The sequence below is a fragment of the Apis dorsata genome, unplaced genomic scaffold (assembly GCF_000469605.1).
Source record: "Apis dorsata unplaced genomic scaffold, Apis dorsata 1.3 scaffold_1123, whole genome shotgun sequence".
NCBI classification, from domain to species: Eukaryota; Metazoa; Arthropoda; class Insecta; order Hymenoptera; family Apidae; genus Apis; species Apis dorsata.
The window spans coordinates 420-20,600 of record NW_006264221.1 but is presented as its reverse complement, the minus strand read 5'-3'; the positions used below and the strand labels follow the sequence as shown (position 1 = coordinate 20,600).

The following is a 20,181-nucleotide window of genomic DNA, read 5'->3' as shown; positions in this document are numbered from 1 at the left end:
TATTATAAATATTTTCATTTTTTCAAATTTTGAATGTACAATTTAATTATGTTATTTATGTACAATTAACTTATATTAAGATGGAAAAAGTAATCATTATGAAAAGAATAGATACTAGATAGATTTCTAAATATTTAGAAATTTAGATATGAAATATTAAAAGTAATAGATTAATAAATTAATACTATATTGAAATTAATATTATCTAATGACTTCAATTTATATTCTGAGCATTAATTATCAATAATTTTTATTAGATAAAATATATATTTAATAAGAAAAAAATATATACAAATATACATATAAATAAAATATATAAATGAAATAATTTAACTTTAAAAAGATTAAAAAAACTCGAGTTTACTTAAGAAATTTGAAAAAAGTGTAATTTTTCTCATTCCAAAAATTTTCAAAAAATTATTTATTGCCATTTTTGAATTCAGAATTCGCGTAGAAAAATCAGTAATTAAATATATTTTTTTCTATTTTTTTTTTGTTTTTTCTATTTTTCTACTTATTGCATACAAGTTCTGTTGCAATAATCTTTCTAAAATTAATCGAAAATTAATAAAATATAATCGAACCAACACATGAAATATCACTCACCTGACATAATTAGGGGCAGGTCCATTCGAAGGCTGCAAGAATTCAGCTTGTGGTTTGGTGGTTGACGCGTTAGAAAAGGGTGATCTGAAACCTGGCCCTCCGACAACCATTTTCCGCGCAACTGTATGTTTAATGCTCTCCGCAATGCTTTGTTTCGTTATATCCGTATGATTCATTTCGATACGATCCATGCTTCTCATATCAATATTCTGCGGTCTCGAGACTTCATGTATTTTAGAGGGTTCGTGCATCATTAATGGCAATTTTTCAAAATTAATTCTCGATTCTTGAGGTTGGGTATGGTGTCTGTTATCCGACAATAAAATCATATCTCTGCTCGGAGATCTGTTATCCATGTTGATCGGTCTAACAGTCTCCATGTTATTTGAGGAAGGCATATCTTGGCTCAAACGTATGTCATGATTCAATTTCGAATTGACAGGACTCGTTAAGCCGATATTTTCCGCGGTGTGTTTCGATGTATGTTTGATTCTTGAATCCATCACTGCCTGCATTTGCATCTTGGTAGAATCGGTGTAAGTCGTTACTGGAATACTTTCCATTAATTCGATGCTTCTCGATTTCGGAGAGTTTTGTTGCGGATAAATATCCCTCTCCTTCGTTTGTTTCTTAATATTCCCCACCCGATACTGTTGTTTAATCTTGCTATCCATAACATGCCTTTCAGTGAGATACGCTTGCAACATGTGTCCCTCGGCATCCGGTTTCCACTCTCTCCCCTGTATCGGCAATCTTTCCATAGTTTGAACGATCGTTTGTAACAAGACCGGTTCCGAAACGGGAGTTAAAATGTCTGCTGGCCTGGCTCTTTGCGGTATGGAAGAGGATAATGTTTGCAAAGCTGGCTTCGTTGTCAGATCTATGGGCTGCGGCAAACTATTTGTTGAATCGGTATCGACAATCTCGTTCACTTCGACATCAGGACATTCTTCTTTCTTCGATGATTGGATCACGCTCGTCCTCGAGTCCTCGGGACCGATTCGACTCGAAAAATAATAACGTTGGGACAATTCGTTTCGAACAAGAGTAGTTTTTTGCATAGTGACAGGTTGGCTAGTCAAACAGGTATTGTTGCTTATCGTAGTAGATACGCTCGCGAATGTGGAAGTTGTCGGGAAGGTGAGAGTGTAAGGATAAGTCGTAGGTCGTCCAAACGGCAATAATCCCGGATATCTATTCGTATTACGTTGCGATAGACTTAGTAAACTCTGTGCAGCTTCTTGCTCCTCGCTTCTCGATTCCTCGCTCTCTTCTCCTTCGCTTTCTTCCTCTTCTTCCGAGGACTCCTCAATATTGCCACCTGCTGCTAACCGGGCTATAGCGTCTTTATCGATGTTTTCATCGCAGACTGCTGTAGGTACTGGGACAACGCCTAATTCCACACACTTTTTGTAATGAGCTTTTGATTTCATATGCTTTGTGAGGTTGCCTTTGGTTTTAAAGCTGTTCATGAAAAAAGAGAAAAAATATTTGTAAGATATGTAAACCATAGATATTATATTATACGGATTGATTGAAAAATAATATTGCATTCAATTCGAAAGAACGAAAGAATATATAGAGCAACATGAGTCATCAAATTTTATTAACATTTATGAGTGTCATTTCGATAGACATCGATGAAATTTCATTATAGACATAGGAAATCTTAACTTCGAAATTCATGTATTTTCAAAAAGATATAGATTCCAATTATTAATGAAATTTATATAGAAAATGTCTTATTTTTGAATATATTTTATGAAGAATTAAACATCAAAGAAATGTTTCAATAAAATTTGATCAAAAAATTTAAGGATATATAGATAAAAATTTTAAATAATTATATTATTATTTAGATTAAATAATAGGAGAGATTTCAATTTTTTTTTTAAAATAGAATCATTTTGAATGTATTAATTGATGTATTTATCTATATATTTTTTATAAAGAAATATTATCAATTTGTAGGCGTCATTTTTATTGCTTTTGTACATGTTACGCATAAATCTAATCATTATATTAATGACATATAATTTGATTTTATTAATTTTTTTAGAAATGCTATTAATTTGAAAAATTTTATTTTGTAAATAAAAAATTGAATGATTATTTATAAAAAAAATATCTTTTGATGATTTTTTAATATATTGTCAAGGTCATCAATCTGAATTGTGAAAATTTTATTTGATAGTCATTGTTCATTAAAAAGTTATTTATTATTAAGTTATTTATTATTAAAGTTATTTAATATTAAGTTAACAAAAACATTTCTTCGAAACAACAATTTAAATTAATTTTTTAAATTAGATTAGATCAGACTTTTACTCACAGTTTTAATCAAGTTTATTGTTATAAATAATTGATGACCAGTCATCTAAAATTAAGAAAAATATTTTAATTTTAATATAAATAATTAAATTGTTTAACAATTAAATGAATTTTTAAAATGAAATTAAACTCAGAATTAATATGAATGATGATATCAAATAAAAATTTATTTAATACCTGAATACATGATTTATATTGGATTTTGGATTAGATTAAATATAAATTAATAACTAAATAAAATCTCCACAACATTACTCAATATAATTTCTTAACAATTAAAAAATCATCGAAATATATATCTTTTTGTAAATATTTACAAAAATTATTTATACAATATAATACAATAATAATTTTTCTTGAATTAACTATTTTTCTTAAAACATTTTTTTGATAATTTTAATATTTCAGTAAGATATTCAAATGTTAAGATATTCCAATTAAATGAAATATCTTGTATATCAGCGTAGGTGATTACTTTCAATCGTTGTGATGAAGGTGATTGAAAGATAATATTGAATCTCAGATTTGTAATTTTCTTTTATTTTTTTTTTTTTGAAATCATCAAATTTATTTAATTATTTTTGTTTTGTTGTTCTTACATTATAATATTATTGCATTATTATAAGTGCTAAATTTAATAGCATATTAAATTTATTATATATGAAAATTATCTGTTTCAAATATACAAATTATCGAAATTGAGATTTCATATTTCATTTTCACTCTCTGTCATTATAAAAATCACTTCGATTAATTACCAATGTTATTATTATTATTATTTATAATATTATTATTTATGTATTATAATTATACAAAAGTTCATCTTATGTATGTTTATTCGTTTTAGATTAATTGAAAAAATTGTTAAAGAAATATAATATATTTTAATATAATTTGATTACTTTTATTCTAAAATAACAATTAGAATAATGAATATCGTTGGATCAAAATGAACCTGTGTCATGCCAAAATTGAACATTTTATATTTGCTATTTTTAATATTTCATTAAATATTAAAAATTAAAATAAATAATTCTCTTTGATTTATCTCTAAAAATGAATATTATATATATTTGCTTTTTCTCATTGGAAATACATTTTATATAATTATGAGAATATGTTAAAGTTTTTTGATTATATAAAAAAGATTTGTTCTTTACAAGTTCCAAGATTCGAAAACATTAATTTAGATGAATATCGTTGATTTAAATAAATTCTTTGATTTTTATAATATTTTTCGAAATTTTAAAATCAACTTTTATTTTTTATAATGGATTTTTTTAGATAGAAATAAAAAAATTTTTTTTCTTTTTTTATAATAAAAATTGCAAATAATATTAAAATAATTATAATTAATTAAAATATTATTAAATGAATTTTTTGTAATATATATGTCGAAATGTAACTTTATATATGTAACTATTTGATAAAATTACTGAATAATGGCAAATACATAAAAAATTATCGCTTGACAAATATCTTTTGTTTTTTTACTTATCAACAGATATAATTATGTAGTACTTTGTATTTCAATATATATTCATTATAGTGTATTTGCATTACCTATTTTCACATAAAATTTTATATTGAATTTTCATAGTTTTGTAAAGTAATAATTATAATAAAAAATAAAAGATATTTATAAGTTGATAATTTTTTTACACATTTCTGTACATCTTATATGTCTCGTTTTATGTAATATTTGAAAATATACAATATATATATATATATTACAAAAAATTATATATAATATCATAAAATAAAAAAAAAGATAAAAATATCTTTTCTTTAATTTAATTCAAAACTATTTAAACTATGAACTATATAAACATTTTTAAAATATTGCTAAAAAATTCCAGATAACTTAGGCTTAATAAACGGAATTATAATGTAAAAAATAAGTTTGTTACAAGTTTTTTATTTTTTTAGAACTATGTATAAACAGATTCTTCTCTCTCTAGAAGAATCATTCTAAAAAATATATAAAACATATATAGGAAAAAATTGCTAGATCAATTAAATTTTATATAATTGTACATAAATTTGAATTTAGAATTTCAAAATAAAGAAATTTTCTTTTGGAAATATATTTGCTATTTTATAAAAAATATTTATTTTTAAAATAATAGAATTAGAAATAATTAACATTGAAATTAGATTTCCTTTATTGTTTTAAAAAAATGAAAATATAATTATTAAATATTTTATTGTATATCATATCATAAAAAAAGTACATGATACATATCATATTTGATTATAAAAAGAATAATTATAATTACAAAAAAATGTAACTTAAAATATTAAAATATTTAAAAATTAAAAAAATTTGAGCATTATTAAATATAATAATTTATATTAATATTATTGTCATACATATGTAAAACAAAAAAAAATTTTAACTGTTCAATATATTAAAGTATATATACATGTAATTAAAAAGAGATAAAAAAGAAAAATTAAAAAAAAAATGACTTACCTAAAAGCACAATGTTTACACGTGTATGGCCTTACATCCGTATGTGTTCTGATATGTTTCTTTAACATAGATGGTTTTTTACAACGTATGCCACATTCTTCACAAACATAGCGACCTCGACCTTACATAATAAAATAAGTTAAAATTCTTATGGTTCTTCTTATAACCATGACGAATAATGATACGTTATTTGCAAAAAAAAAATTACTTATAAAATAAAATATACATATAAATGCAGTAGAAACACACATAAATGCAAATATCACTCGTTTGAATATGACAGTAAATATTAAATATATTATATATGGTAAAATATAATAATAATATTTCGTTCAATTTTCTTCTTCGAAATGTAATAAAATATAATATCAATATTTTAATGTTTTTTATTAATATTTTAATTTATAATATTTTGATATTTGCATAGATTATTTCGTTAAATATTTCATAATCCAATATTTTTTCTCAATATCATTTGATTTAAGATTTATTACAGATATACGTAAAATACTGATATTTATTTTAAATTAAAGATATAAAAAAAAAAACTGTTTCTATTTATCCGAATTTCAAATCGAAGCATTGAATAAGAAATGAAAATTTTTAAAAGTAAAAAAATATAAATATAGATATTTTTTGGAATTAATCATTATTTTTAAATATTTAATTTTTTAGAAATTATTGATTTCAATAAATTATCAAATATCAAATATAATCAAAAAAAAAAAAGTCAAGAACTATGATACGTGTATTTATTTTACTTGTATAATTACTTATATAATTAAAATACTAACAATATTAATAATAGTAACATATTAACAAATATTAATATTAATTTCAAGCATTCTTTAAAATATGAAACAGATTACTTGACTTTAAATGATTGCCATCTTGATAATCATCATTATGATATTTTTAATTTTTATTTTAAATTAAATCATGGATATTTAGTCATGCATATAATCTTTTAAAATTTAATTTTTTATAATCTTTTATATAATTAATCATTTAATTATAAAAATCTTTTTAATTAATTTAATATTTGAAATTAATATAAATTATTAATATTAATCTCAGAAATATTATAATAAAAAATATAAAAAAATGTTTTTACTTTCAAATTTATATTTAATTTTTATGACATTTAAATTAAATCATTAAATAATAAATAAAATTAAATAATATTTAAATTCAATTCATAGTGTGATTATCTCAAAATATATTATCTCAAAATATTTAAATCTAAAATATATAATAATACAACAAAATTAAAAAACTAATTAGATTTGCTAATATTTAAATAATTATAAACAATGTAGAAAGAAAAAGAAAAGTAAAGTTATTAAAGGTCATAAAAATAGTTAGTAGTTAAGGAGAGAATATCAATATATAAAGTCAGTTTACTTTATTATTAATATTATATTTTATTTTTTAAAATTTTTAAAAAATGGAAAAATGCTCAGAATGCTATATGCCTTGAAGATTATATAGATCTCATATAAAGTGTTCATGTATTGTCATGAAAATATAATATATAAAAATGAAAATATAACATTACATATTAAAAATCTAAAGTTTGAATATAAATCAATGACTATTTGCAATAGTTATTAAAATTATTATTATATTTTATTATTATATTTTATTTAAATAAAAAATATAAGCACATGTTATTACATAGACAAGTGTAAAAAATATTATTTCCATTTCCTTACCTCTGCCTCTAACGTACGTATAATCTTCGTTGCTTTCGAAGCCTCCGTCGAATATCTTCACTCTCTTCGCTTTATCTTGCATATCACTGTCCGAATTAGTCGGCGTGGTCGGCCTGTGCGAGGAATGCGTCAAAATATCTTCCTGCTTTTTCCACGCAGTTGTATAATTAAGCGGTCTGTGCCTCGAATCATAATGCACCATATCAACATCAGGTGGCGCTTCTTTGCATATCTCCCAATTCGAGTACATGGATAAACCGTGTTGCTGCGTGACATACATCGGCTGAGGTCTGTTCAAAGTGCAATAAAACACCCTAGTCGAACATTTCAGGCCAAGATATGTATAAGCGTGCCCGTTCAAGTAAAGCTGCCCGTAGGATTTCTTCGGCCGTGGGGTTTCCGGGCTTATGAGCGGAAGTGTATTCGCTGTTGGAGTGATACCATGATGCTTCTTAGGCGTGAATGTGCCCGGTTTCAACGGTAACGAAGTTGGCCTCAAAAATTTGTTCGGTTTTGTCTCTTCCTTAAGTGGCACGTCACCATTTTTCGCCAACTTCGTCTCAACTTTGTCCGTTTTCGCGATTAAATCTACGGAAGTTATACTCGGCATATTCGGAGTTGATATGTTTGGTATGATCGGCGCCAACATTTTCGGCATGTTGGGCAAAGATATGGAGGAACTCGGGATGCTGGCCGGCGTGCCCGGTGGTTTGTACACCATCGTACCACCCGAATGGAGACCCGATCTGACTACAATCGAAGCGGTCTCCGAAGTGACGCATTTATTATTCATGGCCTGCTCATTCGTCGGAGAATTAGTTTGACGTGGCTCGATTCTCATTGTCTTGGTCTCACCAGTGTTGTCCAATATTCTCACCTCACCTCCAAACATCTGTAACGAGTTTGGCCGCGGATACTTGCTCAGCTCCTCGAGAGATCGCAATGTAGTCGGTACGGATTCCGGTCTCTGTTTCTTCACGGGTGGCACGTACGTGTCGACTAGTCTTGTATTACCCAGAAGGGGGCCAGGAGAAGGAAGAGGTTGCAAGTTGTTGTAATAATCGGAAGACTTTGAATCGAAATCGGATTCCCCTTTTTCAATCTCCAGCTGATATTCTCTTCGGGGACTCGTGCTACCGTTCCAGTAATACCTGTGATGAATGTCGAGAACATCGATACCTGAGTAAGGGATGTCGCAAGAGGGACAAAAATAATTTTCGTTTTCCGCCGTTCTCTCTTGACACGAGTTTTGATTTTTCAGCAGGAGATCCTTGATTATGGAATTGCCCTCCGAATCGTTCGGACAATCTTTGCTTTCCTGTACGAAACTTTCGCTATAGCATCGTTTCCTCGAAGATTCCTTTGCGGAGGAGAGATTCAACGGTTGATCGACAGATTGCTTTGTTTCTACGAGACTCTGCTGTCTTTGAACCAGTTTGTGTAATCGCGGATCCACTGCGACGACAATCGCCTGATTGTCCGTGATAATTTTATCGATGTGCTCCTGCATTTGTTCCGGATTTGGTTTCGGCATGGTTATAGCTATCGTCGAGGAAGAACTGTTCGTGGAAGAAGTAGAAGAGAGGGAAGACGTTTCAATATCATTGTTGGCACACTGGAGGGCCGTGTGAAATTTTGGCTTATAAATTTTTCCAGTTTTAATTGTTTTCACACTAGTTACGGTCATCGTAGGTGTCGATGACGGAGGAGGAGGTGGTGTGCCAGTACCGTTGCTCGCGCTATCAGACAAACTTATATCCGAATCCTCCGATACCTAAAAAAATAATGGTATATTTTTTTTATACAGAAAATTTTTTTTAATGAATATATTTATTTATATTAGATTATTTAGAAATTAATTAAATGTTTTCTGATGATATAACATTTAAAGTTCGTACATATTGCTTGTAATTGAAGATCTCAAGGGTAAGAACGAGTTATGCTATGATAATAGCGTTGATAGATGATAGAGACATTAAAGCTTTTAAAAATAATATTTCCATGAAAATTATATAATTAGAATTATGCAATTTATTATTATGAAGATGGTGCAATTGGATAAATGTTTTATTTTATTTTCTGTATATTTAAATATAAAAATTGAACTGAAAAAGAAAAAATTTTTATACTGTTTTATATCTATTTTAAATATATTTTATTATTATATAATATTCTAGTATATTATTGAAAGAAATTTACATTATAAAACTATTTCTAATATATCTATCTTGAATTTCTCGTTATATTTGCCGATATAATAAATTTTATCAGGAAAAATTTATGAATAAAACAAAAATTAATAAAATAAAATGAAAATTGTTTCTTTCAGAACAATGTTTCTTTCAGAACGAAATGACATTTAATACAATTTTTGATATAAAACATATAAAACATTTTTATCATATCATTATATAATAAATAATAAAGTTTAATTATATATATATATTATATACATATAATATGTATTTATATACATATATAATATTGTCTTTCAATTATATTTGATATTAACATTTTAATTTATGTCAGTACTATTATAATAAAAAAAAATGAATTAAGAAAAAATTCTCTTAAAAATATATTTTTAAGAGAAATATAATATTTTTATAAAATTATAACTATGTTTTTGAAAATAATTCTTTTCTTAAAATTCAACAAGTCAAGTAATCAAGTCTCGCAAATAAAGTTCTCATCTTAAGCCTAGTTACATGATATATTTCTTAATGTAGCAGTGAGAATAATATGGTATCACGTGACACGATTTGACGCTTGATTTTTGGTGAAAACAGTCACGTGACGTAACTCTACTTAATATACCAATTACAATAATAAAATAATACATTATTTATGGAAATAATAAATTTCTATGGAAATTGAATTTCATTGCAAAGGAATTAAGTCATCTACAATAATAATAAAAAGAATATCTATTCATAGCATGTTCATAATTTTGTTCATAAATAGTAACAAAATAGAATTAGTTACTAGATTAATATTCCTCGAATACTTAAAAAAGTATTAGGAGATATCGTTATGTAAAATTGAAAATTAATCAGAACATACCTTGCTGGCATCACCACCCTCCATCTTGAGAGCGTGAGCGCGAGACCTGCAGTGCTTGTAGAGATTCGACTTGGTCTTGAACGCGAACCCGCAAGGCACACAAGGATATGGCCTCTCATTTGTGTGAGCTCTGATGTGTTTTTGCAGAACACTAGGTTTCGCGCATGATAGTCTGCAATAAGGACACACATAGCCATTTTTCCTCGATTCGGTTGGTTCTCCGTCCACTGATTCCGAGGAGATCTCAATTTTGATCGGGTCTTTCGACGATTCTCTAGAGTCTTTCTCCAAGTCCTTTCTTTTGCCTGGCTCTGGAGAACCGTTGTTGACCACAGCGTCCTTCTTCGGCTCCACCCTCGATGTAACCTCAGTCGTCGCGATTTTTTTGAATTTCTTGTGCAGGTATTTTGGCTCGCCATCGTTATTGTTGTTATTATTATTATTGTTGTTGTTATTGTTGTTATTATTGTTATTATTTGCCAACTGTGGATCTGTCATGGCCACAGTGTAAGTCTCTGGAAAAAGCAAATGACATTTGATTAGAAAACTTTGATTTTTGCTTTTCTTGATGTAAAAAGATTTCAATTTATAAATGATTGTTCATTTTCATATCTCCTATTATACACAAAGAATTCATGAAATTTTTGTTTTTCTATTAGACAATATTGCAATATTGCAGCAATTTTTTTCTATTAGACTGTGCAATTAATAATGTGCAATAATTTTTTCTATTAGATATAAAGATATATATTAGATATAATCTATTAGATATCTATTATAATATATTATTATTATATATATTTCTTATTCTGTTCTCTATTCAAGTTTTGTGATATTTTGTGTTAATAATGATGATGATATGTTATGTTGTATAAAATGTTTTGTAATCTTTTGAAAGAATAATATTAAAAAAATCAAATTAAAAAAATATATATCAAATTAAAAAAATATTTTGAAGACTATTGAGATAATAATAATCATATATATCTTTAGCATCTAACTAAGAATAAATATGTATTCATGTTACTCAATAACTGTCATTGCATAAAAATTATAGAAATAAAATCATGAAATTTGAATATAAATCGAATAATATAATAACGGAAAATATTATCAATAAAATCTTATATAGAAAAAAAACTTTTTTATCTATAGTAGTATAAATAAAGTTGAATTTTAAATTTGAAATTTTTCAACTTTTTTTTAATATATTTCTTTTTTTATAGATTTTGACTCGCAAAATATTAAAATGAATTTTAATGATCAAAATTCAGATATCCAAAAGTTATTTACATACGAATTCGCAAATTTTTAAGAATTTTTAAATGTCATTATATTGAACTTTCAATTCATTTAGATAAAAGTATTATCTCGTGCTAAATTCAAATTATTTTTCAATCAAAAAACCAATATATAATTATTTATTATTTAAAATATTTAATTTCAAATTCAATAATTCAAATATACAATTAATATTACAATATTACAATATTAATATTAAAAAATTATTGCAATCGTGCAATATATAAAATCTTCATTATTTTATTTTCTTTTTTATATTTAGTTACTTGTGAATATTGAATTGCAAATATTTAATTTCCGTCATCACATAATTCAATTTTATAATATAATTTAAATCTTTTATCCAAAGAATAATTTGAATATGGTGCTAAGTAGATTATCAAAAATTCAATATGGTGATATAATTAACAAAAAATCTCTAAAAATTTACAATTTTTCATATAAATTATTTCTAACTATTGAATTCTGATGACAATTACCACCGTCATTTTCGTATTATTTTTACTTCACGTAAAAATATAAAAACACATAAGAAAGAAAATATAAACACACAAAAATTTTATTGTTTCAAATTAATATTCGATCTATTCTAAAAAATTTCGCATATTTGTAAAAATAATGTTTGTAAAATAAAAATATGTAAAAATTCTCGAAATTGGAAATAATAAGAAAATATTAAATATTATTAAAGAAATAATAATGTTCACACGGTAGAAGAAATAGAGTAAGGAAATGACAAATAGAATTACACGAATCACATGCAAACCGGAAACAAAGAAATATTGTACGCTGGGAAGCGTGATTCACGAACAGATCCCAACTATTTTCCAATACTGCACTGCGAATCAACTAGATTGTTCCGAGAATCATTCTACCAGGAACATCATAATGAATCATATGTGTTCAATAGACTAATAGCTTACAAACGTGAAGAGTAGGAAATTCTGAGAAATATGTAAGAAAAAAATGATATTCTGAAAACAGCAGTAAATTATTAATCCTTACTATATCGCATGTTTTTCACAAATTGAACGAAGTTTAATTTTTTTTTTTAAGTTTCACTTTTCAATAAAACATTCTTTACAAATGTTTAGAAAATATTTTTATATATAGAATTTTATTTACATCTCGTTATTCTGTGAAAAATAAAATAATTTCATACGCAAAAATGAGTATTTGCTTTGTAAATAATTTTAGAAAATAAAATAAAAAAGATAAATTATAACAATATAAAAGTAATAATTGTTTTGTTGCTGATGTAACTATAATTTAGAAAATTATAGTTTAAAAATTAATAATTTTAAATTTTGTTTTGTGAGCGATAAAGCGTAAAAAATAAATTTATTTTACATCAAGAATAATTAAATTATTTTTAAATAACTTTATATTTCTATTAATATTCTCTTTTTCTCTTTTTCTCTCTAAGATAGAAATAACAAATAATTTGTTGTTTTAAATATAATATTTAATGTACATGAATTTTGAATAATAAAGTTAGTAATTTTTTATAAAAATTATTCTCAATTTATTTTTGATATATTTGATAATAAAATCAGAAATTATTTCTAAAGGTATTTATTTAAAAATATATAAAAATAAAATTAAAAAATAAATATATCTTATTTCATATTCAAATTTTCATTCTATAAAATAATTTAAAATAAAATATATTATTCTTTTGTTCAAATAAATTATTGTGTAATTATTTCAAAATTATTATATCATAATATTATATAAGTTAAGAAAAATGATATTTATGAATTTATTATATTATGATATTTATGAATAACGAATTTTGAATACTTTATTTAAATATATAGTATTTAAGTCTGAAACATATATAAGTTATACCGATGTAAAAAAATAGGACGCATAAATAGTTATAATTTATTATTGGTCAGTGACGTACTCATTAAAATATGTCGCAAATATACAATGATGAAACAAACGATGAAACAAACAAGCATATAACGTGGAAGCACGATAAGAATATTCATTTGATGCTTCATTGCTTATGAATATTTTTAATAGATATATGATATTTTATGATTATTTTTTAATTTGAATTTATGTTAACAAATCTGTTTTACGATAATATATATATATAGCAATGAATAAAGCAAAAATTTTTATTGAAATTTATTCAATTCAATATTGAAATATAAATATATAATTATTTTTTTTTTGCATTAGAAATAAGATTCATTAAATAATAATAATACGTATTTAATTAATTCTAACTAAATGTTATAAATGATAAAATCTTGTAAAATTTTATTTAAAGAGATAAAGAAAAAGAAAATTGATATTTCCTATTAAAAATTCTCTTGATTTTATTATTTTATTACTTTATTAAATATTTAATAGTAATTAAAACTTTTTATTCGTTTTTCTTAAATATCTTACAATTTATCTATCAATTATAATTTACAAATTTGTTAAATTTCTCAATAATTTAAAATATTTTGCAAATTTTAAATATTTTTATTTTTTCACTTATTTAAATTTTGTTAATTAATTTTGTTTGATTGGTCTATAAATTTATCATATAATAGATAAGGAATATAAATAGATGAACAATGGAATATTTATATGTTTTTTTCTTTATAATAAGTTCTAAAAAAATTCAAGTTAAAATAATATTTTTTTTATCATAATTGGATAAGTTTTTATAATAATATTATAATAATCTGTATTGATTAATTTATTAAAAAATTTATGATTCCATTTAAAAGAAATAGTTGACATATATTCAGTGTAAAAAATTAATATTTAATAATATTTAACATGTATTATATTTTTTTCTATAGTATACAATTTTCACATAAAAATTTTTCATAAAATGAATAATTTATGAATTATTTGAAATTTGTCATATTATTCATACTATATAAAGTTTTTAATTATTAATATTAAAATCTGAATTATTTATTATTTTATCTGAAAATAATAATTAACAATAATAAAAAAATAATTTAAAAATTATTTAATTTTTTTATTTAATTTTTCGATTATCATATTTAAATTTAAAATAAAAAAAACTGATTGAATTTGTTTGTCATCTCAAATTGTTATATTTTATTTCAATCTGAAATAAAATTTACCCAAGTTTATCCTGAATATTATCGATTGTTATCGAAATGAGTCTTAATTATTTCGAGAAAAAACAATATGCAAACGTATTTGACGCATAATTATCAGTTCACTTAATATTCAAGGCTTGAAAGGTCGTTCATCATTAATTTATACATTTTGTTGCATTATAAAAATAGAAAAAGTCAAGTTCACTTCAGAATTTTGTTTATTCAAGAACAAAACTTTTCTTTATTGGAATTTCAATTCATAACTTATCGAAACTCGTTAAACCAGATTTTTATATGCCTTTAAAGCTATTAGAAATTATTCAACTTTCAAATGACTATCATCTTATCGAGTATTGCTAATATCTTATTATTAATACCTGTTATTTTAATTTTAATTAATATCCATACTAATTGATTGATATTCGATTATTGATTTTTTGTTTTTTTATTAGTATTTCATAAAATAGGTTATTTCATTAGTAATATTTAAAAAATTAATTTCAATAAAAAAGTCATAATACTTAATGTTTAATTTTAATTTATAATTTATTTTCCAAATATAATAAAACATTATTTGAAGTGAAGAGACAAGATCGTTTGTTTGGATAAAGGAATTTTTTGATTTGAATGGATTGGATCATGAATTTTTTTTTCATATTTTGAAGAAAATAATATATTTATTAGCTAGATTTTATTATATACAAAGTGAGCGATCCTTAATATATATTTTTTATTATCGATTATTATATCTGAAGTAAGTAATTTATAGGATATAGTGGAAATAGAGGAAGAAAGTAAAATTATATAAATTTATATAATTTTTATCTTATTTTCTTAAAAATGCAATAATGAAGCGAATAGATTAATGAGATTTTTTTTTTATAAAAATAAACGACATGATGACGTACACGACATAGATCGAATGATGAATTTTTTATTGATAATTAATTTAAATTTTCCAGAATATTCAATTAAATTTCATTATATGCAAACGATTTTTATGAACAAGATATCATTCGTTAGAGCATTAATAAAGAATAAATTGTAAATTGTGTAAATATATTAAAAAATAGTGGAAACTAGAAGATAGAAGATTAACAAAAGATTAAAGAAAAATTTTCTTTATTATATTTCACTTAAATTTAGATAGAAGAATATTGTTTTTTGATAGTTTAATAACATAATAATAATCGTTTAAATAAATATATTTCATTTAATTCATTGATTCATATTTTTTCAACCATAGGAAATTTATTCTTAAGGTTTTTTTTATTTTTAAATTTCTATTTAGCATCTCTCCAGCAAATCTCAATTGTCTGAGTATTTGTATCAATTATATAATAATTATTAATTCAAATTGATGCTAACAAAATTATCACTAATAATTAAATAAATCTGAAGTATTTAATTTTAAAATCCTTTTATTCGTCAAAATATTTTTTTATTCATTATCTAATCTAATCTAATTTAATTCAAACTCGAAATTTTTATCGAAAACATATATATATATATATCATTAAATATATATATCTTCTTTTTATAATATATATAATATATAAAGGCAAAATATATATAAAGGCACGTATTATTACAAGATTTATCACTTTGTATAAAAAATGAAGTCAAGTAATTTATATTGAAATTGGGATAATGGTATAAAAAAAATCTTATTATGTTAACATTATATACATTATATCTCTATTACATTTCAATTTTTTAGCTGCCAAATTACACAAATTTTTTTAAATACAAAAGAACATATACTTTGCAAATAATTTTTCATTTTACTTATTCTGTTTTTTAATGCTAATATTATGACTCAATGTTATATACTTTTTCCAAATTCCGTAATACTCTTACCTCTTTTTAATTTCCGATTTCATTTCAATAAGTTCATACATTTTATATACTATGTGAACATCAATATCAAATTAAATTTTATTTTCATTGCTGCGATAAGGAAAATTGATTATATTAAATAGATATATACAGTTTGAATATTTAAATGTTCGGTTAGTAAAACATTCGATATTAAAATATTTAAATAATAAAAATTCTATTGTAAATTCTTTTCTAAAAAAATATTTTATCTTTGTCATTGTAATAAAATTATTATATAAATAATTAATTACATATTAAATTATCAATTAAAATAAAATTTTTTCATTTTAATTTAAATAATTTTATTGAACAAAATTTGATTGAAATAAAAAATGATAGTTCGTTGATATTAGTGATTTGTTGATTTAAAAGAATGTAGTAAATATGATACATTAATATCGATTTTTGATGCTGCTTTTTTTTATATGTAATTCAATTTCGTTTTAATGAACGGTCTTTCTTAGATTTTATTAATGTTTATTTATCAAGATAGTTATGTTTTAACATTTAATTAACATTTAAATTTAATATAAATTCTATTTGTATTATGATTTGATTTCAGTTATTTCAATAACTTATGCAATAATAAACGATTTTTCGCAATTAAAATTGTGGAAATTTCTTTTAAAAGTAAATTATTTACATGATGATGTAATAATTTATATACGATATATGTATATTAATTGTGTATCAATATGCATTATTTATTTTATCTGTGCGTCATTTTATTTGGGATTAGGTGAAATCCCATGTGCATTCTTTTTGCCTTGTCTTGTCAAAAGATTTTTGTATATCTTCTCTTTATTTGATGATTATTACTACCTTGAGTTTTTACAGTTTCTAATTATTATCAATATTGTTATCGAATTATCTTACATTGAATCGTGATGTCATTCTTAGAATTAGAGGAACGCTTTTTTCCTCCAATATTCAATATTTAATATATATTCTATATTTTATTAAAATATAGCCTTTTCTTTCTTTTTCTTCTTTAATATTAATTATAATTTATAATTTTTGTTTGATAAGATGACACAATTTGTAAAATGATATAATATTTCGATGTTGATTATAATATCCATAAATTCAAATCTATTTTGAATTAATAAGAAACTATTTTAACGTATGTGTAATGTATAATAGTGCACGTATATTTGTTGATGAAACAATGACTTGTATTAATAAAAATTCAGAAATTATGTGAAAGATTATCGTTACACAATATTTTATCTAAAAAATGAAATGTCTTGTAAGAAAAAAATGTTATGAAAAAAATATTCTTAAAAATTATTTGGTATAAGAAAATATTGATATATATTGATAAATTATTGATTATTATACATTATAATATATTATAATATAATATATTATTATAGTATTAATAGTTTTTTTATAAATTGACATATCAGTATGACATATTATTATGTGAAGGTAAATTAATTTTTAAAAATAAATTTAATTTCTGGAATCATATAATTTCTCTTATTTCCGAAAAAAAAATACTAAAATATTTATATATTTAATACTAATACTAAAATATTAATATTAACTTATTTCAAAATTATTAGTTTACGAGATATAACTTGAATTTCTTAAATTTTAGTATATGAAAGATAAAAAAAACAATAAAGTATCGTATATTTCTTTCGTCTTTTTATAAGTTTTATGTGTATGACTAAGAGATAAATATTAAAGTGTTTGAAAATTATTTTAAAAGAAAAAAAAGTAAAAAAATAAAAAATTTTCAATGTCATGTATTGTATTTATAATTAAATATATTTATTAATCTCATTACTTTTCTATTACGATGAATAAACGTTTATATTTATAGATTTCGTTTATATTTATAGATTTAATGTTAAATTTATAGTTATAGCCATTATATAATGGCTATATATAGCCATTTAATTTATAGCTTATTGTATAAAAATTTATGTATATTCAATAAATAATGTATTTACTAACTGCAACTATTTTAACAGTTTTTAATTATATTATATTATATTATTTAATTATATTAAATTATATTATTAACAAATAAATATATATACAGAGTAATAATTTTTCATATATCAAAATTTATAAAATATTAATCCGATTTTTTTTATATTAGTATTAAATTTATGTAATTAATAATATGTAATTAATAATATAAAATGTAATGATTCGATTGCATAATTAAATATAACGAAAATATAAAATTTTTTTTATTATAAAAAAATCTTAGAAATTAATCATTTCAATAAATAATCACAAGTTTATTTCCACAAGTTATTTATTTATTTTTTATTATTTTTTTATTATTTTTATATTATTTATTCTCATTGTTTCCTTTTTTAAATAAATTTTTTCTATATCTTAAATTTTATAGATTTAACAAGAAAATTTAAATTTCTACAATTTTTACTTTGAAAATATTTTGATCTATTTAAAAAGATCAATAGATGTCAATGGATTGATGAAGTTTCTTCTGAAAGAAATAAAATGAAACAAATAAATTAAATAATCGATATTTAATTTAAATTTTTATAATTTTCAACTTGTCTTTTTAAAAAGAAAAATATAAATATAATAAATTGATATAATTCTCTCAATAAAAATGAATTCAAACAACACGGACAATTTTTTAATATTTATTTAAAATATTTAAATTCATTATTGATATAAAAATTTATTATTCGATTTATGTTATGTTTTGATGTATTATAAATATACAGAAAGATATCACTCTCCAATCTAGATGATTTTTAACATATCGATTTTTTAAAATATTAAAATCATTACATTGAATATTGTAATGACGTATTTGTAGTTATTGTTTATTAAACTATTATTAACCTAATCTAATTTAGTATAAAAAATTTTTTGTTTTAATTAATGAATTCTACGTTTAATATTAATTCATTATAATATTAATTCATAATTAAAATTAAATAAAAACTCATTTAATTCTTCTAGATTTAATGGTTTGCATTAGATTTATAAATATTAATTATCTAAAGCAATAATCTGTTTCGAAGAAAAATTTTTGAATATATTCATTTTTAAACAAATTTTGTAACTTTTTTGGAATTTAAAAATCAAACATTTTAGAAACATTTGATCATAATTATACAGAATTAATTAAAAAAATTATAATCCATTGTTAATATTTATATATATTTCTGTTATTTTAATTAAAATTATAAATATAATTATAATAAATTTTTTAGGAGAATGTTATTTATTTATTCTAAATTGCATTTCACGAATTATTAGCGATCTTTGTTGCTTGATAATTTATAGTGGATTATATAGTATTAGATACTATACTTTATTTTACAAAATTAAAATCGATTAAAGACAATACAATAAGATTAATTAAAATTGAATTTGATCGATACTACATATATAATTATTTAAAAATGTATTATTATACTTTGCAAATTGTATTCTTTATGTATTTTTTGTCATTTAAATAATATGTTTTGAATTTGAGGCAAGTTTTTTTTTTTCTCTTATAATGCCGAAAAATTTCTGAATACTTTATCGAAAACTTTATATTGTATTTATTATATAATATTATTATATAATATAATATTATTATATAATATAATATTATTATATAATATTAATTAGAACAGAATAATTAATTTTTTGCAACTAAACGATTTAATATATTTTCGTATAGTATAATATGATTCATCAAATAAGATTTGGTTCCTTAATATCGAATTGTTAAATA

At 22.3% G+C, this 20,181-nt stretch overlaps 1 protein-coding gene across 1 annotated transcript in view; it reads right to left on the bottom strand.

Annotated features, from left to right (window-relative positions):
* The window catches only part of LOC102673129, a 16,432-nt gene extending 5,665 nt beyond the window's left edge, over nucleotides 1-10,767 (bottom strand). The window contains exons 1-4 of the mRNA XM_006624787.2: nucleotides 10,192-10,767; nucleotides 7,129-8,902; nucleotides 5,414-5,534; nucleotides 607-2,070 (exon numbers count right to left, since the gene is read on the bottom strand). Coding sequence (XP_006624850.1) covers nucleotides 607-2,070; nucleotides 5,414-5,534; nucleotides 7,129-8,902; nucleotides 10,192-10,689 — 3,857 coding nt within the window. The 5' untranslated portion in view covers nucleotides 10,690-10,767. The remainder of the gene's footprint in view (nucleotides 1-606; nucleotides 2,071-5,413; nucleotides 5,535-7,128; nucleotides 8,903-10,191) is intronic.
* Between the last annotated feature and the right edge of the window lie 9,414 nt (nucleotides 10,768-20,181).